This window comes from Saccopteryx bilineata, chromosome 2 (genome assembly GCF_036850765.1).
Source record: "Saccopteryx bilineata isolate mSacBil1 chromosome 2, mSacBil1_pri_phased_curated, whole genome shotgun sequence".
Lineage (NCBI taxonomy): Eukaryota > Metazoa > Chordata > Mammalia > Chiroptera > Emballonuridae > Saccopteryx > Saccopteryx bilineata.
Window position 1 is genome coordinate 77,090,340 of NC_089491.1, and position 21,695 is coordinate 77,112,034.

The 21,695-nt window shown below is 37.8% G+C and overlaps 1 protein-coding gene across 4 annotated transcripts in view; it reads left to right on the forward strand.

Moving 5' to 3' along the window:
* Positions 1-21,695, forward strand: part of CCDC171 (coiled-coil domain containing 171) — a 388,145-nt gene that overhangs the window by 170,802 nt on the left and 195,648 nt on the right. For all 4 annotated transcript variants that reach the window (XM_066257293.1, XM_066257297.1, XM_066257296.1 and 1 more), the window contains 2 exons: positions 8,817-9,046; positions 9,524-9,706. In XM_066257293.1, the coding sequence (XP_066113390.1) occupies positions 8,817-9,046; positions 9,524-9,706 (413 nt within the window). The remainder of the gene's footprint in view (positions 1-8,816; positions 9,047-9,523; positions 9,707-21,695) is intronic.

The following is a 21,695-nucleotide window of genomic DNA, read 5'->3' on the forward strand; positions in this document are numbered from 1 at the left end:
ACAGGTAGGCCTCTTGCATCAAACAGCTAAGCTGTGACTGCAATGGAAAAGTTCCGGAAGGAAATTAAAAGTGCTGCTCTAGTGAACACATGAATGATGTAAAAGCGAAAGCAGCCATATTACTGATATGGGGAAAGTTTTAGTAGTCTTGATGGAAGATCAAACCAGCCACAACACTCCCTTCAGCCAAAGCCAAATCCAGAGCATGGCTGTAACTCTCTTCAGTTCTGTGAAGGCTGAGAGAAGCTGCAGAAGGAACGTTTGAAGCTAGCAGAGGTTGGTTCCTGAGGTTTAAGGAAGAAGCCATCGCCATACCATAAAAGTGCAAGGTGAAGCAGCAGGTGCTGACGTAGAAGTTGTAGCATGTTATCCAGAAGTTCTAGCAAAGATCTTCAAGGAACATGGCTATGCTAAACAACAGATTTTCAGTGTAGACAAAACAGCCTTATACTGGAGGAAGATGCCATGTAGGGCTTTCATACCTACAGAGGAGAAGTCAGTGCCTGTCTTCAAGGGTTCAAAGGGCAGGCTGACTCTTGTTAGGGGCTGATGCAGCTGGTGAATTTAAGTTGAAGCTAATGCCCGTTTACCATTCTGAAAATCCTAAGGCCCTTAAGAACTATGCTAAATCTACTCTGCCTGTGCTCTATAAATGGAACAACAAAGCCTGGATGACAATACATCTAATACATCGTGGTTTACTGAATATTTTAAGCTCACTATTGAGACTCACAGCTCAGAATAAAGATTTCAGAATGTTACTGCTGAGTGACAATGCAGCTGGTCACCTAGGAGCCCTAATAGAGATGTACAATGAGATTAATGTTGTTTCCATGCCTGCTAACACAATATCCATTCTGCAGCCCATGGTTTAAGTAGTAATTTTGACTTTAAAATTTTTTTATACAAGGTTATAGCTACCATAGTGATTCCTCTGATGGATCTGGGCAAAGTAAATTGAAAACCTTCTAGAAAGCATTCACCCTTCTAGATACCATTAAGAACATTTATGATTCATGGGAAGAGGTCAAATATCAACATTAACTAGAGTTTGGAAGAAGATTCCAACTCCTATGGATGACTTTCAGGAATTCAGTGCTTCAGTGGCGGAAGTATCTCTGGATATGGTTGAAATAGCAAGAGAAGTAAAATTAGAAGTGGACCTTGAAGATGTGACTGAATTGCTGCAGTACCATGATAAAACTTTAACAAATGAGAATTCCTTTTTTTTTTTTGAGAGTTACTTCTTATATTGGTGAATAAAGAAAGCATTCTTTTGTTTCTTTTTTTTTTAGAGAGAAATAGGCAGAAAAGGAAAGGGATGAGAAGTATCAACTCAGTTGCGGCACTCGAGTTGTTCATTGATTGCTTCTTATATGTGCCTTGACTGGGGTGCTCTAGCCAAGCGAGTGACCCCTTGCTCAATCCAGCAATCTTGGGCTTCAAGCCAGCAACCTTTGGGCTCAAGCCAGCAAGCATGGGGTCGTCATGTCTATGACCCACTCTCAAGCCAGCAACCCCATACTCAAGCTAGTGAGCCCATGCTCAAGCAGGATGAGCCCATTCTCAAGCTGATGACCATGGGGTTTCGAACCTGGGTTCTCAGTGTCCCAGGTTGATGCTCTATCCACCATGCCTGGTCAGGCAAGAAAGTGATTTCTTGAGATAGAATCTAATCCTGGTGAAGATGCCATGAAGATCGTTGGAATGACAATAAAGGACTTAGAATGTTTCATAAATTTAGTTGATAAAGCACAAGCAGTGTTTGAGAGGATTGACTCCCAATTTTGAAAGGTCTACTGGGGGTAAATGCTATCAAACAGCATCGCATGGTACAGAGAAATTGTTAGTGAAAGGGAGTCAATCCGTGCAGCACACTTCACTGATGCCTTATTTTAAAAAATTGCCACAGCCATCCCCATCCTTCAGCATCCACCAACCTGCTCAGTCAGCAGCCATGAACCCTGAGACAAGACTCTCCACCAGCAAAAGATTATGACTCATTGAAGGCTCAAAGGATGGTTAGCATTTTTAGCAATAAAGTATTTTAAAATTAAAGTGTGTACATTTTTTTTCTGGACATAATTCTGTTACACACTTGATAGACTACAACATAGTGTGAACATAACTTTTATATGTACTAGACTAGAAAACCAAAACATTTGTACCCACTTTATTGTGTTTTTCATTTTATTGTGGTGGTCTGGGTCATAACCCGCAACATCTCCAAGGTATACCTGCACTTGAAATGCTCAGATGAGGCAAATCTAGAGACAGAAAGTTGATTAGTGGTTGCCAGCGGTTGGGTGAGTTGTTGCGGTTACAAGAAATGACTGTTAATGGATATGGTATTTTTTTTTTGGGTGACTAAAATGTTATAAAATTATTTTTTGATGGTGATTACAAATTCCTTGAATATGTTAAAAGGTATTGATTTTAAGTGGGTGAATTGTATTTTGTGTGAATTATATTTCAATAACTCTGTTAAAAATGTGAACTCATGTCTGCTGAATATATCCTTTCACAGCAGAAAGGCAAAAGCTTTCCCAAAAGCCCCATCAGGTTTCTGCTGTTGTTTCATTGACCTGAACTGGATCACATGGTTATCTCCAGCTGGCGAGATGGAAGTTGGCAAAAGAGAAGAGAGACTGTGTGGATCGGTTGGATCAGCTAATCAACAGTGTCTGTGATTGAGAGAATTCAGATTGTAAAAAACAAATTACTTCCACATCTACTGCCTCAGTTACTAAAGAAAACTGGTCAATTCAGAAAACTTGAAAAAGAAAAAGAGAACAACAATAACAAAAACAAAAATAGTTTCCCATCATATAGGAAGAGTTACTGTTATCGGTATAAATTCTTCCAGTCTATTTTATTCTTTTATCTCTCTTCATATACGCACCCTACCTTCGTCCCTCCCATCCGTCCTGTCACCCACCATCCATCCACTAACAGACTTAAAAAATGTTATAAATGATATCATAGACTATATGCCCTTTTAGATTTCATTTAAAAATTATTTTGAAACAACCTTAAACTTAAAGAAAAGTTGCAAGTATACTACAGAGAATATTTTTTTTGCTGAAGGATTTGAAAGCATGTTGCTCCATTACTTCCTCATATTTTAGCGTGCATTTCAAAAACATTCTTGTACATACCCAAAGTGAAATTAGCATCAAGAAACCAGCATGAATACCCTACTACCGTTCAGACCCCATTTTATTTTTGCTAGCTGTCCCAACCTTGTCTTTAATAGCAAAAGCATCTGGTTAGAATTGTGTTGCTTTTAGTCATGTTTCCTTAGTGTTTCCTCTGTGTGAATGAGTTCCTCATTTTTTTCCATGACCATCATGACCTTGAAGATTATAGGCCAATTATTTGTAGAGTATCCTTCAGTTTTCATTTGTTTGATGTTTCCTCGTGATGAGATTCAACTTATGCATTTTAGGCATGAATGAATATCCCAGAAGTGATGCTGTGCTTTGCTTATGATATATTATCATAGCTTTAGTATAAAACTAGTCATATTTTTGAGGATTTTTTTCCATTTCTGTTAATATCCTTCTAGAAAGTGATTTTTAATATCTGGGTAATATTTATTAGTTGCTCATTTCAATATTTTTTTGATTCTCAATAGGGTATTTTCATCATACTAGTATCAGGAATATCTGTTAAGCTTTGATTTGTAATCAATTCATATCTCTTGAAACATCTAACATTATGAGCAGTATCTTAATTCTTTCAATGAAGTGAAAATTGGAATAGTAAAATCTTGGGACAGTCTTTTTAAAAAATAATCTTCAGTATCTTCAAATGTAAATTTGCTTTTAAAAAGTTCCCATCTCATAGGGTTATTAGGAGTAAATGTAACCTGCTTAGCTAAGTCTATTTTCTATGTAATTGTCCAATAAATGTTTGTTGTTTTTATCTCTTTTATGTGTTTGTACTGATTTCTCACACTTTCAAGTAATACTGGTATATTACTTTAAACCTTTCATTGTGAGACTAGGAGCTCAATATGGTAGCGTACTGGTAAGTTCACTGCTCGGAAAGTGCTAGAGGTGGTTTGCCCCTGACACTTTAAACTTTAACAATATATTTATAGACAGCAGGCCAAGACCCCAGTATCTGTGTTGCCTCTGTAAATGCTGGACAGGTGGCAACTTTCTTGCTTTCATTAAGGAGTTTGCCCACTTGAGATAAATTACCTTTTTCAGGTATCCAAATGGTGTGCCTGCAAGAGATCATTTACCTCAAACAGGGGAGAGTGTTACTTCCACTGAAGGGCTGGGATATCAATCATTATGGGAATGGACTAAAGAACTCTTTAAGTATCTGAATATTTTCAAATGAGTGGTCCAGACAAAATTTCTCAAGATAGAATCAAATGTGCTGATTTGCTTTGAAATATCTCTGAACAAATATAGAAGCATATGGATATGAGTAGAATGTTAATGCATTTTGTTACACATTTAACATTTAAATTATAATTGAGTCTTAATTATCATGGAGATAAATGACCCAAATACACATACCCCTGCTATTACTACTCAGAACTTTTTTTCGTTGTATACTTTGAGCTAACCTCATAGAGGTCGTCACAACTCTTTCAGGCAGAACTCAGAATCTAGGTTGTATTCAGCATAACATTGAGGTTTTACTCTTAGGAAGTTCTGAAAGCAGTAAGTAAAGGTATTTGTATTAATAAGTAGTTATTGGTATATTTATAAGCTGTAAGGCTTTATTGAATCCCAACAAATAATAAGAACTTTGCTACTCCCAGTGTGGTCTGTGGACCGGCAGTATCAGCATTAACTGGGAATGTGTTAGAAATGCATACTGTCTGACTCTACTCCAGAGTGAATCAATCAGGATCTACTTTTTAACAAGATCCTCTGATGATTTATATGCACAGTAAAGCTTGAGAAGAAGTAACTTAGAGGATTTTGTTATTTACATAACTTCACTCATAATGAGATTGAAACAATAGAAGCTATGTACCATTTCTAGTGCTTAAGGTACTAGTGTCTATTTTGGGGAGCTACATTTAACTTACTGAATTTTATTTTGTGATTTTCTTTTTCATTATCACTTTTGCATTTATTTCACATTTTTTACACATTTAATTATGAGAATTTTCAAGCATATAGAAAAGTTGAAAAAATTTTACAGTGAACAGTATTTTGGTTTTCTAAATTAAAATTTATTTGCCTATCATAATTTTTGAGAATGATTTTTGAATGGAGAATTTATTCATGACTATGTAAAATTCCAATGTCATAGCATAGCATCAAATTTGAACCATGGATTCACAATCCTTTTTCTTTCTGATGTAAATTGTATTGAATATGTTGACTTAAGCCAAGGATGAACTCACTGACTTTAGGACAAAAAACTTACCGCAATGGATTTTGAATTTAAAAGCCTTTGGGGGTTAGGGTTAGGGTTAGGGTTAGGAAAAAAAAAAGCCTTTGGGAATTCTGGTATTTTAGAGAAGACTACTTCTTCTACCATATCAAGTGAACCATAGAAGCTTTAACCAAACAGGAAGGGAAAGTGATGAGAACCATCAATTTGTAGTTGCAGCACTTTAGTTGTTTATTGATTGCTTTCTCATATGTGCCTGGCCAGGCAGCTCCAGCTGAGCCAGTGATCCCTTGCTCAAGTCAATGACCGTGGCCTTCAAGCCAGTAGTGACCTTTGGGCTCAAGCCAGTGACCATGGGGTCATGTCTGTGATCCCATGTTCAAGCTGGTGACCCCGCACTCAAGCCAGTGAGCCCATGCTTGAGCTGGGTGAGCCGTGCTTAAGCTAGCAACTTTGGGGTTTTGATCAGTGTCCCAGGTTGATGCTCTACCCGCTGTGCAACCACTTGGTCAGCCAAGAGGACTCCATTTTAAATAGAAGACATTGTAGACTGCTCTCTCCACCTGAGAGTTGTATTTTTAGTAGTATCTGACTTCTGTAATGTTGTAATGGACTTTTGATTTTATTTCTCACACTATCATGAGCATATATTATTCATGCTGTTTATATATTTTTAGGGCTAAATAAAGGTCAAAATGGCAATAATTGTTGCAGTTAAAAGTGGTCAAAATCACTTTTCAGCCTCTTTTCTCCCCTGCAATGACAACTGTAGCCCACAGGTTTAGATCTACTGGTTGAAATGCTTCTTTAGGGATTTGTTTTGAAGTTTTAAGCTTAGATGCATAATATTGCCCCTTGTATTGGGAAAAGGAATGACAGAACATAGGGTTCTCTTTCTTGAAAGACATATGCTATTAAATAGGGAAAGCAATTAACAAATGTACTTAACATAAATAAGAATTTGTTAAATGTAACCAGTCTAACATTTAAATGGTCTAGATAAATTTAGACATGAAAAACTTTAGTGACTTTATTTTTTCCTCTTATTTCTGTATCATTATTGAAATAATTCTACAATTATATCACTAGAGGATTTTTTATTTCATTTAATATTAATCTAATTATACTTTATACTATATAAAGTGAAGTATATTGTGAAAACACTTGTTACTCATCGAAGTATAGATTATTTAGTATTTATTCTGTATGAAGATTCAGCAGTCAGGAACTTAAGAGTATATGCTCTTTCTCACTTCTTAAAAATTCAGAGGAACATGATATAGAATTATATTGTCACTTCATTTTACCTTTTATAGTGTATAGTTGGTGACTACCCAAACACATTTCTGCGTAATTGAAGAGCATTTCATTAAAATTTGATTGTAACTAACTTTTGCTTTTGAAGGCTTTTTGTGAAAATTTAATTATTTTTAATTCCTCAAAATTTCCTAAAACAATTAAGTTTTATCTTTAGGAAAAGTAACCTTTAACATACTTTTTCTTGGTATTATTGAATGCATTCGTATATTCAGCATTGTGTAGCTGCTATGGAAGTAAAAAAGAAATATAACTAATGTAACAATCATATAAGAATATATGGCAGGCTGGCACAGTAAAGACAGAAAGAGTTTCCTAAGTTGAAGAAAGACACAGCTAAGGAATTGCAAGCCAGTTGGAGAAACAGGGAATACTTACATTAGTTATTGGAATATTCTATGTTTAATTGTATTTTGTATTATGTTGAATGTTATAGGTAAAGTATATTTCACTGTTCATTTTTTCAATAGTGACGTATTAAATGTGCAATGTAGTTTAGTATATAATTCTTTTCACTCAGTGTTCTGCATTGAGTGTTGATTGGCATATAGAGGTCCTAAATTCCTTATTATTCATGATTTATTTAAGGAATTTGTTAACAAAGGAGCTATGTATTTTTTAATTATACCTCATCTGTTTTTGTCCATGGGATTCTCAGAAAGTATGTTTATTCTCAGAAAGTATGTTATTATCTCAAAATTAAATTTATATTACCTTGTATTCTTGAAAGTCAGTTCAACAGAACTGATAGAAATACATTCTACATGGAAGATATGCTTTTATTAAATTAATTTTATTTTATAAATAAGTTCTAAGCAATATAATTTTCAAATTCTGATTGTTGCATACATTTAAAACTTCTTTTATACATTTGAGGAATAAAAGAAATAAAACAAGGCTTAAATTTTTGAACATAGAGCTTCAGTGAAATGATTATCTATGATAGAAGACATTGATTGATCACCTTCTCAGTGTCGCACTTAAAATTATAATTATCTTTTTTATTGGCTAAAACAGACCAAATATACTGTTTTGTGCTTTTGATGTAAACAGAAGATTTAAATTAACTCCAAAATCAGAGGCTCTTGAAATATGGAATGGTATATTACTGAATTTAATCTCTTGCTTGTCATTTTACATAGATAGTATCATAAGACAAGTAATGACAGATTAAGACCTGCCTAGCAGAGGGAAAACTAAATTACATGACTTTATTAAAGCATAAGTAAACCTATTAACCATTACCAGGAATACTAATTAGTAGAAAGAGCACTGACAATTTTATTTATCAACATTAAACACAATTATTAATTACAGACCTGATGAATCTAGCAGTAAACAGGCCATGTTGGATATGCCGGGACCTTAAGTCCATTATGTGAGAAGGATGATTACCAAAATCCTGTGGGGAAATAAGTAATTGTAGCTGTAACATTTTAATTGCCTTTGAATAAGGCAAATTATATTTTCTTGTCTGAGAATATAAATATTATGACATTAAGGTAACAAGCTTCAGTAGCTGAAAATTGAAAATAGATTTATATTATTTTTTTTAAAAAAGAAAGGAGTGATGATAAGTTTTTAGTATCATAGTGGTCTGTGTGAATGACATACTGTAACTACATGCAGCTTTTCCTTAGATACATTGTTTCATAGGCAAGACATTTTCTGCCTTTATTTTTTTTTTAATTTATATTTTTAATTGAATTTTATTGGGGTGACAGTGGTTTACATAATTTTGTAGGTTTCAGGTGCCCAATCCTACAACACATCTCTGTGTGTTCACCTCCCCCAAGTCAAGTCTTCGGGCATCACTCTTTGTTCCCCGGAGGTCGTCCTCCACCTCCGACCCCCCAGCCATCACTGCACTGTTGTCCCTGCCCGTGAAGTTTTCTTTGTCCTTTTCCACTCTCTTCCTCCGCCTCCCCTGCCTAGTCACCCCTCCCGACCGACAGCCTGCTCTCTGCGTATGTTCTTTTTCACAGTGAAAATTAACGTGGGAGTGGACTTTCTGAATGAATCCCTACAAGTAAATGGCAATTACATAACTGAGAAAATTGTATTGTGTTGTAATTAAAAATACTGTGGAAAAAAAAAGACAATTTACATTTTTTTGTCTTTTTGTTTCGAAGATCCAAATTCCAGAATTTGTGGACATTTACTTATAAGTGCAGCCAAGAATTCTTTTGCAAAACTCATGGATAAAATTAGTTTGGCAATGGAGAGTTTGCCTTTGCACGGTAGCAGCAGGAGTATTACATATGCAGAAAAAGATTCTCTGGTTCAGAGGCTGGCCCGTGGGCTTCATAAAGTAAACACCCTGGCCTTGAAATACGGACTTCGGGGCCATGTGCCCATTTTGGTATGTATGAAATTTTATTAAATATGAGCTTTAGGACTTGTGAATTTAATTCTGAATCAGACTTATTTGTCGTTTAAATTAGTTGTACATGAATGTATGTAGATTTCCTTTAGATTTCATGTGATTTTTTCATGCAATAAATAAACGCACTTCCAAATAAGTGTCCAAAAAAAAAAAAAAAAGAATTCTGAATTGACTGCTCTCTAAGTGTATGTACTACAACAGATCTGTGTGAGACATAAACAATCGCCAGTTCCTGTTTTCTGGCCGTCTAGATTATTTCTTCCATTGTTCATTTCATATAAGCCAAATTATTGGTCACATAAAAAATAGAGTTTTCACCTATAAGTTTATGTAGTAGCTGGTATTGTTCTCTGTATAACCTGTTACGTTGACCTTAGTATAAATGGTCATTGCTATTGATTTATTAGTAAACCTGTGGTTACTTCTTATAAAATTCCTCTTGTTTGACAACAGAAAAGCACAGCATCATTGCAGAAGCAAATACTTGGATTTACACAAAGACTGCATGCAGCGGAGGTGGAGCGCCGCTCTCTGCGCTTAGAGGTCACAGAATTCAAACGAACTGTGAATGAAATGAAAAAGGAGCTGGACAAAGCCAAGGGTCTCCAAATGCAATTGAATGAATTTAAGCACTCTGTAAGTCTATATGTTTTAAAGAACTATGGCTTTGCTGATCTCTCTTCTGATTTTATATATATATATATATATATATATACACACATATATATATGTAGTAGACTACATCTTAAATGTTCTCACCATAAAAAAAAGGCAGTATTAATTATGCGACATGATAGAGGTGTTAGCTAATGCTGCAGTGGTAATCATATGGCAATATATAGATTTATCAAATTAACACATTGTGCACCTTAAACTACAGGATGGTATATGTCAATTATATCCCAATTAAAAAAAAGACATACCAGATGCTTAAAGGTATACTGATTCTCTGTCAGCAGAACTCTTAATCCTGTTAAAATTTATACTCTGACTGAAAATATAGAAAAAGATTAAGTTAGAATAGCTGAACTACTAGAGCAAATGAGACCTAAATGTGTAATAAAATAAAATGTCCCTAAGTAGGAGTCTGACATTTGGAGTGGGAAGTGGAATTTTTTCTCTTTCTTTTATATTTACTGACCATTTTGAGTAAATTAGATTATTTAGTATAAAATCAAGTTGCTTTTCTAAAGAAATGTTTATTTTGTCTAACCTCCATCAAGGGTTTATATGTATTTAAGAAAGCAGAAGATAGCAGAGTAAAGAAAAGCTAGATGCCAAATACCATTAGATCAAGACTGAAATGGGTGAACATGTGAGGCAATACAAAATGCAGACATCTACGTATTCTATTTGCAGTTGAGTTACTCGTTAACACTGATGTTCTTAATGTGGTTATAGGAATATAGGACTATGGAGTTAAACTACTACTCTGAAACTTCAAAACTGAATTCAACTGGTGATAGCTAATTTAGAGATCTATATAAAATTTGTTTACTAAATCTAGCATCAAACTACTTTGTGTACTGTGTACCCCTTTCTTTGGAAAACCTAAATTTTGCAAGTTTAACTTCAGTTTAAATGTATCAATCAAATGTATTTTTTGGATAATTTATGAGTACAGTTTTCACATTTGATGTAACAGACAGCAACAGATAGTAGTTCAGTTTTTAATCTTATAATATAAATTGCTAATGTTAAATGTTATTTCAAATAGGTATACTTTCAAAGAGCGAAGAGTTCTTATAGATTCAATATGTCAGGTAATCATGAATTAGCCTTCTAACTGGAGATAAGTACTAGTTTTCTGTGTGATGAATGTCTAAAGACAACACAGTTTTTTTTCTCCCTCATTTTCTTACTTTTTTGCTCAGAGAAGGAAAATTTATGAGCTGCTTCATTTTTTTCCTGATTATAAAGGTAATACATAATAGTCATGAAAAATACTAAAAAGTATAAAGAAGAAAGTTCAAATCCCTCTAATTTCACCACCCAGAACTGATCACATTTGAAATGTGGATGTGTTTTGTTACCCACATTTTTCTCTGTGTATATGTGCAAATAGGAATATAGACCTAAAAGATTACTTTTCTATATTTTTAAAGTACTGTAAACATTCTCCTGTGACATTTATTATTAATTTAATTTTATATAAATTAATATTTTGTCATATAGGGCAGTGGTTGGCAAACTCATTAGTCAACAGAGCCAAATATCAACAGTACAACGATTGAAATTTCTTTTGAGAGCCAAATCTTTTAAACTTATACTATATAGGTAGGTACATTCCTTATTGAGGTAGTACCCGCACGTGGTATTTTGTGGAAGAGCCACACTCAAGGGGCCAAAGAGCCGCATGTGGCTCGCCAGCCGCAGTTTGCTGACCAGGGATATAGGGTATCAAAATTTGACTGTTCCTCTATTCATAGACATTTAAATTTTTCCAAAAATATTTTGCTATTATATTTGAATCATAATAAGCTGTTATGTTTACTTTTAAAGGCCAATTCCTTTGGAGTGTGTGTTTTTCTCCTTTTGATTTGACTAAATTTGGGATATCGGGATGGACTGCCAAAATGGAAAGAGACAGCCATCACTGCCATTGAGATGTAGAATATAGGCAGTTCTAATTAGGTTTAACTAATAATAGATTTCCTGAAAACCGGAAGATTGTTTCTATATGCTGCTCCCTGAATATGTATGAAGAATTCTAGGTATTCTGCACAATATGATTTCCTAGTTCATAGTTAAGTATTAGGGAAACAAGTTGATCTCTTATCTTTGACTAGTTTGGGAATTGTCAGGACTCAATTTTTAAAATCTAGAGAGATTATAAGGGTTTGAAGAAAAGTTGCTGGAAGATGACAGAATCTTCTTGCAAGGGCTTTGCTTGAATGAATAACTGGATTGCATCAAAAACTAAGAATGTTCCAGGGAATGTTTAGTGAAAATCCTTCCACTGAAGTGTAGAAATAAAAATAGAATTAATAGCAATAATGATTGAGGGAATTAGATATGTATTTTTTGTATTTTGACATATGATTGTAAGGTATAAATTTGTCAACGTAAGAAATATCCAAACCTGTAGAGAATCTTGATGACTTTATTTGAAAACCCAAACTGATTGACAATTGCTGGGAAGCAAAATCTCAATGGATTGAGAAAATGCTCTGGAGGATGGCAGTTTTACAGCTTATTTTAATAAACTATAGAAATGATCCCTGAAAGTATAGTCTTTGCAGGCTATTTTATACATTTGAATCAAAGGAGGAGGCTTAACAGCAGGGTTATGTGAAATCCATTGGTGGTAGATTAAAGGAGCAGGAGAAAGAAAGTGAGGAAGTCTCTGGGATTGTATAAGAAGTAAAATGGAGAGATGCACACTTTTTTTTCCTTTTACATTGGTGTGGATGGGATATACCCAAAGTTAAATATTAACATTTGCAGCACGTAGAGATGGTGTGTGGGGAACAAGGTGACAGTGAAGGTTCTGTAGTCTTCTGCTCTGGTGCAGGCAGTTGTGCCCTAAGGGGTCTGGAAAAAATTACTCTGACAGTTCAAAGATATGTTATCTTAGATGGGGAAGGACAATAGACAGGCTCAATTAAGATAAAGGGAAGCCACAGGAATAGGATGTGACTTCATTGTACTGTCATGACCCGCTTTCAGTTTAGAATTTTTACGATTAGACTATCCTATGTGATTGCTTTCCCTCTTTAGTTTGTGGGCCCACCATGCTGGCTTTCTCTGAGCTTGTCAGGGTTAGTATGTGGCCCCTTTTTTCATCCACAAAGTTAGTGAGTGATGATTTCTAATAGTTACTGACATATTGACATATATATATCAGGCATTCCCCCAAATCACATTAGGGTATTGATTAATTTATTTCTCTCATATTGATAATAATTTAATACTATTATTATCTTTATTTTACAGATGAAGAATATGGGACACAGAGTAGCTAAGTGGCTTGCTAAAGTCACACAGATAGTACGTGGAAATGACAGGTTTTTAACCTGGCTAGTCAGGGTCCAAAACTCATGCTTTTAACTATTTCCTTATAGTGATTAATGATCATACCCACTTGTGTTAATAAAGGATTATTTTATTAAAGATATAATAGATTGGGGACAGAGCTGCTATTTTCCTCTAAAAAAGTTGGACCATGTGCTGGTGCCCATTCATCTTTCCCTGATTTCAGGCAGACTGTGTGGGAGGAAGATATAGTAGCTCGTTTAGATTGACCTCAAGTTGTAAAAGGAAACATTCGGCCTGCTAAAAGCTATTCAGTACTTTCATTGTTTTGGAATACCATGTTCATTTACTGACAGTTCTTAAACAACTAACTGCCATGATCTTATTTTAGTTTGCTAGCTCCTTACAGTTGCTTCCACACACCCTCTCTTTCTTATTCTGCATTGCTGTACTTGTTTGAGCCTGTTTAGTTGGAGAAGAGAGTGGAATGAGGCAGTAGCCAGAGAGATAGATGGACAAGAAAGAGGCGGAAATTAGTTAAGTTTTTCTGGTAAAGGAGAAATTCTGTAGGAGAGGGAAGAAGTCCTGAAAAATGGCAAGGATCTGGATTTATAGATGTCAAGTAATTACAAAGGACAGGATGTTCTGATAGCAAGGAACAACAGTCTAAAACATAACGAATAAATGGTAGAAGCACAAAATATATTGTTCTTAAGTCCCAGAAGAATGCTATTGCGTTAGAGAATAGAGGGATTTAAGTTGAAATAGGAGTTCCAGTACTGAGGAGTGGTTTTATAGTTGAGGTTTTCAAAGTGAAGGATTTATTTGTAATGGGACAATGTGGAGAGTGAGGCAGCTGTTAAGAGGGAGTAAAAAGATGAGTTCCCTAAAATATAAGTATCAGTAACATATTAGTACCTATACTAGTTGACTTCTATGTGCCTTGTGATCATTCTCATTACTTTGTATTTGTTGGAATCTATGGAAGTCTGGAAAGACCAGAGTAACAGGCTTTATTGAAAGGAAGAAAGGAACCATGCTGGGCACTTCTCTGGGGAGAAGGGCACCCATAAAGTCTAAGGGGCAAATTTTATAGGGCTTGGGAGAGCCTGAGGGGATGCCAAGTCAAAAGTTCTGGTATGTTCCTTTTTATGGTTTTAGGATTTCAGCTTTCTGGAATGCTCCTTCTTGGGGCAGGTTGACCAGCTTCCTGAAACTCTTCTGCCTCAGGGGCGACTATCCAGTAGGTAAGGGTGAGGTCAGGCAGCCAGGTGGGACAACAAAAGGGCAGTGAGAGTTCTGGTAAATTCATGTATCTATCATTTCTCAACTCTGTGGTATGATGAAAGAAAAAAGAGGTGAGGGGAAGAATCGGGTATGAGGTTCAGGAAGGAGGTTTGTCTCGGACGGCCATCTTCTGGAGCTACTTCCTGCTGTAATCCCTATTGGGGCCTCCTTCATGAACCCCTCCCTGGGGCAGTTGGAGTAGGGGTTGTAAAAGCATTTGATTGTAGGTAATCCTGGAGATTTCCTTCATTCGAGCCTGCAGGAACTTGATAATGAAAGAGGCAAGCATTAAAATTAGGCACAAAATTAGAATTGGTCCTATAATTGGTGCTAGCATCGAGAACAAGGGGTTTTTCCACCATTGTTTGAATTAGGGGTGTATTCATAGGGTTCCAGATTTTTCTGTTTTGCGAGGGCAGGTTTCAGGTTTGGTGTGTAAGGTTAGGTAGATTTTTCCAGTTTTCTGATTGGCGAAGGTCTGCATGTAGTTCTGTAAGAAACTAGTGAACAAACGTGAGAGGCAGGGTTCAAAAGTTAGAAAAATAAAAAGGAGAGTGAGTGGACCAATTAAAGGCAATAGTCAAGACACCCAGTTGGTGTGAAACCACTGATTCCATGTTTATGAATTCACTAGGCTTCAGAGGGAGAGAGTGGGAATAAGACAGGCAAGTGGCCAGTCCCCCTTCCCCTAGACCTAATTCTGTAGAGATTCCTAAAGTAACAAGAAGACGGATTACCTGTACAGCTCATTTGGTCCTTAGATTGACAGATAGTGTACTAGGAACTGGAAGAGGCTCATGGGGTGGGATTAGGTTGATATTTGGGGTGAGATAGATTAAGGTACAGGTTTCTATCCAGTTAGTAAGGAGACACATATAGGTGTTGGTCCCACACAAGTAGAAAGCCCCTGATTGGGTGATACAGGATGAGAGGTGAATAGAGAATTGATGGACAAGGGGTTGGTTTTGTTTTTCTGTTTCTGAGCTCCAGATGGTCAGGGTGGAGGAAAGTCGTCCCAATAAGTGGAGAGAGTAGAGGATTGTTAGCTAGGGTGACTAATTAAACATTATTTAAAAACTAATTTTCTGACTGTTTAAATTCTTTTTTCTTGGTACAATCCTCCTACAACCTGCACAAACCTTCTACAACTTCCATAAACCCTCAGCTTTCATGCACTTTCTTATCCAGAAATAACTGGCCTTTATAACAACTTGCTTTTTCCTTTTTCTTTCAAAAGTATTTCCATACCTTATACCTTCTATTATCAAAACCATACGATTCCTTTCTAGTCAGAACTCTTGATTTAAAAATCTTTAACTTTTAGTGACAATTAAGTTGACTTTCTTCTTTCCCTAGTTTCCCTTTTCCCAAAGTCTGATTAAAAGAGTCCTTAGTTTTTTCATATATTCACCATACGTAGGCCAACCAGCTTCTGGTTTGTGTTTGGAATAAGGCATGCCATTTTTCTACTTTAGCAGCAGTGGTAGTTGTCAGGATAATGGTGTGTGGACCTGTCCATGTGAAAATCAGTCCTTGGATGATGTAATGCTGGAAGCACCTCTTGGATGGTCTTTGAACAGTTTGCTGAGTAACCTGTAAATCCTGCAAGTACTTAGGGAAAGGGTGGTTACATTTCTACACTTTGCAGCTAGAGTTTGTCCTAGTGACCATTGCTTCTAGCTGGAATTAGCAGGAGGTCCCAGCCTATAATAGGCATGAGGCATTGAGACAAGAGGAATAAAGGAGATACTATATATTAAATAAAGCAATAAAATCAGACTGTCAATACCCACAGTAGAGATCTCCGAGGGATAAATAAAACTCAAATATTCAGGCAAGGCATAGTAGATGGCCCTTGTGTTTACAAGAAATGAGATTAGTTTGTCTGCTACTTGGAAGAAATACCTTAGGCTCGTGAATGATGTCCTTGGGCCTTCAGTGGCAATTCCCAGCATGCTGGGCAAGGTCAGGTCACAGCGAGCTGGAGCAGGGCTAGAAGAGACTGAACCCTCCCTCCATGGAGCAAGGGGGCAGCTTACCTTCTCGTGTCCCTTTTCCACAGCAAAGATATGTAAACCGGTGCGGCCAAGAAGCCTGGCAGGCTTCAGTTCAATGACCTTTCTTTCCACTCTGGAGCAGGGCCCTGATGAAATCCTATGAAGCCCTTTAGGGCGCTGGAGCCTTTAAGAGCATATGCCAAAAGCTGGTGTTTCCTGACTTTTTTTGGGCCTTATTTGCCTTTTCTGTTACTTCCTTGGCCATTATAGACCTTAAAAGCCATGCTCAGAAGATCTCACTGAGGGGATTGACTAAGAGAGCAAAATTGGGAATCCAGTGTCTAAAGAAGCCTATTAGATTAAGGAAAGAAAGGATTTGATTTGTGGTGGTAGGTGGTTGGAGACTGTGGAGGGTCTGAGTTCGATTTAGGGTGAGACCTCAGGTGGTGGGGGTTAAGGCGATGCCCAGATAGACTACAGACTGAGAGTGAAGTTGAGCCTTATCGAAGAAGACATGATATTCCTTTATTGCGAGGAAGTTAAGAAGGATGGCGGTATGTCTCCTTGAGGCAGGCAGGGAGGAGCTTCAGAGGAGTAGGTTATTAGTTTCAAGATTGCCTTCTGCTAAATCCTGAGCTAGTGCCTGTCCAAACAGGTGTGGGCTGTTTCTGAACCTCTGGGGTAAGACAGTCCATGTAAGTTGCTGGGCTTCATTAGTGTCTGGGACAGTCCATAAAAAGCAAACAGAAAGTAAGAGTCAGGGTGTAGAGGAATGGTAAAGAAGGTATTCTTGAGGTCTAGGATCATGAAGTGAGTGGTGTTAGAGGGAATGTGTGACAGTAATTTGTAGAGATTAGAGTCTACTGGATGGAGGGGTACTACCGCCTCATTGATTAGGCATAAGGTTTGTATGAGGCTATAAGTCCCTGAAGGTTTTTGAACAAGAAGGATGGGGGTATTGTAGGGAGAGTCCATGGGGATGAGTAAGCCTGGTTTAAGAGGTGGGTAATTATTGGTTTAAGGCCTTAGAAACAGACACAGTTACACATTAAACAAAGATTTTACATACAAATTATGAATTAAGGAATTTGAATGAGTGCGCTTTACTTGTTTCAATTCAAATTATACTAGAGATATTTTCTAACAAACAAAGAGACAGAACAGATTACTCACACAGCTCAATAGACAACTCTGCTTTTTTAAGCTTTTTGAGATGGCAGGGAGTAGTCAGCATAGAGGGGAGGAAGAGAGAAAGCAGACAGATGGACAGTGTGAGCAGCTGGTTGTAAAAGATGGAGGGTCAGAATCCGCAGGAGGAAGAGGAGGAGATTAAAGTGCTGGTGGTGGCGCCACGTGGTCAGAGGAGTCAAAAGATTTAGTGCTCTGAGGAGAGGGGAGAGGACAAGGGGTAGTGGAAGGCACAGTCAGTCTCTGTGGAGGGGGAAGGTGAGTCAAAGAAGAAAAAGAGACAGAGCCGCCCATCTCTAAGTAGGGAGGAGGGGTTTAAGAACACTGTGGAGAAGGGAGGGGCCCCTGGCCAGCAGGGGAGGAGAGAGAATGGTATTTGCAGGTGAATGAGAAACAGGATTTTGCAAAGGGAGGGGGCTCCTGGAGGGAAGAGACTCGTTCAAAAGAGATTTGCAGAGGGACCATAGAGGGGTCCCGACAGAGGGGCGCACCGGGGGGTCAGGCAGGAGGGGAAGAGAGTTGGGGTCCGTGGAGAAGGAAGGATTAGGAGTGGAGGTTTTAGGTGAGGTTTCTCTGGCCAAAAACAGCCTGTGTGTAGAACAAGCGGCACAGAAATTAAGGACAGGAGCGAAAGTAAAAGGAAGCCTGCATGTAAGGAATTTCAGAAGTCTTTCCCGTCCAGTGGCAAAGATTATCTAGATTTCTCAGTATGTTGAAAGGTCCCAGTTTCAGGCCAATGGGAGTCATTGTCTAGTTTATATTGTGGCCAGGCAGTATGGCAAAAGAAAATGAGTAGAAGATAGCCCAATGGAGTTTGGTCAGACAGCTTTGACTCCGAAGAGCCCAGTGTGGAGATTAGTGATCTAGAGAGGGCGTCCCTGCCTCCAGTCACAATCTCAAAGGAGAAAGCTTTCCTGGGAATGTGGAGTTGTCCTGCTTAGGGGTCGTCACCACCTAAGAAGGAGCTCAAAGAGAATGTGGAGGGATTTGGCTAAGTGCTTAGATTTTTGGAATGTGCTGTCCCTGGGACAGAAAAATGGCAAACCCCTCAAAATGTGAGGCTGACCAGAGAAAGCTGTCTGGCGATGGATTAGGGATTTATGGGTCAAGTTAAAGCTAACCGGAAGAGGGAAGGGAGAAACTTCTTACCTTTCTGGTTCAGCAGGGGTTCAGGACAGGGACAGATCGCCGGCCAGTCAACCTACGGTTACACGTCCAAACAGAATCAGGGAGTAAGCCCGGGATGAACTGCTGCTGCCCATTGCTTCCCTGGTTGTAAGTTTGGATGGCAACGAGGGATCATCCAGGCAGTTAGTACTCTGTTCAGGGTTTCAGCACCAAATGTTGGAATCCATGGGAGTCTGAAAAGACCAGAGTAACAGGCTTTATTGAAAGGAAGAAAGGAACCATGCCGGGCGCTTCTCTGGTGAGAAGGGCACCCGTACAGTCTAAGGGGAAAATTTTATAGGGCTTGGGAGAGCCTGAGGGGATACTGAGTCAAAAGTTCTGGTATGTTCCCTTTTATGGTTTTAGGATTTCAGCTTTCTGGAATGCTCCTTCTTGGGGCAGGTTGACCAGCTTCCTGTAACTCTTCTGCCTCAGGGGCAATTATCCAGTAAATAAGGGTGAGGTCAGGCAGCCAGGTGGGACAACAAAAGGGCAGTGAGAGTTCTGGTAAATTCATGTATCTATCACTATTAATTTAGGTTAATAATTAGGAATCGATTTTTATGCTATATTGTTGCCCCTTAAAAACTTAATCAGTATTGTGAAATGCATTATACAGTTTGTCCATAAAGTCATGGTGCACTTTTGACCGGTCACAGGAAAGCAACAAAAGACAATAGAAATGTGAAATCTGCACCAAATAAAAGGAAACACCTCCCAGTTTCTGTAGGATGATGTGGCAGCATGTGCGCATGTGCAGATGATGACATAACACCATGTATACAGCGGAGCAGCCCACGGCCATGCCAGTCGAGATGTGGACGGTACAGAGGAAAGTTCAGTGTGTTCTGTGGCTCACTAAATTTGAATCTGTGACCGAAGTGCAACGTGAATATTGGCATGTTTATAACAAAGCGCCACCACATAGGAATAACATTACTCGGTGGGATAGGCAGTTGAAGGAAACCGGCAGTTTGGTGGAGAAACCCCATTCTGGTAGGCCATCAGTCAGTGACGAGTCTGTAGAGGCTATACGGGATAGCTACCTAAGGAGCCCTAAAAAATCTGTGTGTGTGAGCCCACATCGAACTGCACTGAATAGGTATGAAACTGGGAGAGTTTTCATTTTATTTGGTGCAGATTTCACATTTCTATCATCTTTTGTTGCTTTCCTGTGACCGGTCAAAAGTGCACCATGTCTTTATGCACACACTGTATATACCTTTGAGAGGCAAATAATTGTAAAAGACAGTTGTTTCTTGGAGGTTGCAGTCCAGATACCTGGTGCCAAAGTAAAACTGAATACTTGTATATTATAATATAGAAAGGCCCATGTAATAAATTTCTCCTCAAACTTAGTTCCAGCAAGTTTTTTTTTTGTACATGAACCAAATGCTTGCTATTTTTAGCCCAAGAGGAGACTATAACTAAGCACATTTCTATTTTTATCTCATTTGTCAGGAAACTCAGAGGTAAAGTCCACATTGAGCTGTAATAATTTACATATTTCAGATGTCTAGAATCAATAGGGTTTTTTCCTGTCTCCTGCCCAGGCTAGGTTTTAAAAAAATACATATTGATTTGCTTTTTATTTGTGGTTAATTATATTAATCCACTTCAAATTCTTTTCAACAATGAGGAAGTTATCTATCTTAAATATATATACTGAGATTAAGTGATTTGAATGGTTTCCTTTAGTTTCCCACATATATTTCTCAGATTACCTGTTGTGAAACCTTCTTGTTCCTTGCACTTCGAGATCAAGACGTCTCTTGTTGGTTGTAATTCATTTTCATTTGTTTAAATGTTTTTAACAGGAGATTATACAATTGGTTTTGTCTTGGATTCCACATCCCTAAAGGAGTGTTCCTTGTCTAGAACTGTCATTCGTATTCCAGTACTCTGCTCTCCAACACAGTCATGATATTGTAAAAACTGTGTTGTATGCTATGGTGCAGATGTCTATATATGAATACTCTTTTATTCAGCAAATATCTGCCGAGCACCTACCGAGTGCCAAGCACCCTTCTGTATTGGGTGTGGAAGCTGAATGAGGCCCCTGCTCAGTGTGGTTGGTGGCAGGTGTGGACAGGTGATTAAAAAGTGAACAACTATATGAGGTGAATTAGATGATGATAACGACTATCAAGAATTGTCAAGAAAATAGAAGCTGGTATGATAGTGTGAGTTGTGGTGGGAGGCAGGGGATGCAGTCTGGTGAGAACTCTCAAGGAGGGGAGGTTTGACCAGGGAAACCTGGTGGGTAGCATATGCTGAACAGACTTCTGGCAATCTGTTAAAAGCACAGAAACTTGTTAAAGCTTTAATTTCCACAATTATTTATATATATTATATATATATATTTTTTTTGTTTGTTTGTTTTGTTTTTAACAGAGACAGAGAGAGGGACAGATAGGGAAAGACAGACAGGAAGGGAGAGAGATGAGAAGCATCAATTCTTTATTGCGGCACCTTAGCTGTTCATATATGCCTTCACCGGGTGGCTACAGCAGAGCGAGTGACTCCTTGCTCAAGCCAGCAACCTTGGGCTTCAATCCAGTGTCCTTTGGGCTCAAGCCAGTGACCATGGGGTCATGTCTATGATCCCACGCTTAAGCCAGCGACCTTGCACTGAAGCTGGTGAGCCCCCGCTCAAGCTGCTGACCTGGGAGTCTTGAACCCAGGTCCTCCATGTGTCAGTCTGACACTCTATCCACTGCACCACTGCCTGGCCAGGCCCACAGTCATAATCTTTAATGTGCTCATGTATCAAGATTTCACCTGAGCATTGTGATTTTATTTGAAATATGTTTCCCAAGATTTTGTTTAACTGAAATATGATAACTTTGGAAGTATGGCTGTTGTGCTTTAAAAACCAGAATGATTTTTTTTATCTTGATTTATGAAATGAAGAAAAAAAATTGTATTTTTTGTCATGTATCAGACATTTACAAACCTTTTTATCATACTCTCTATGTTAGCAAATATAGTTCTGAAGATTAAATGATAGA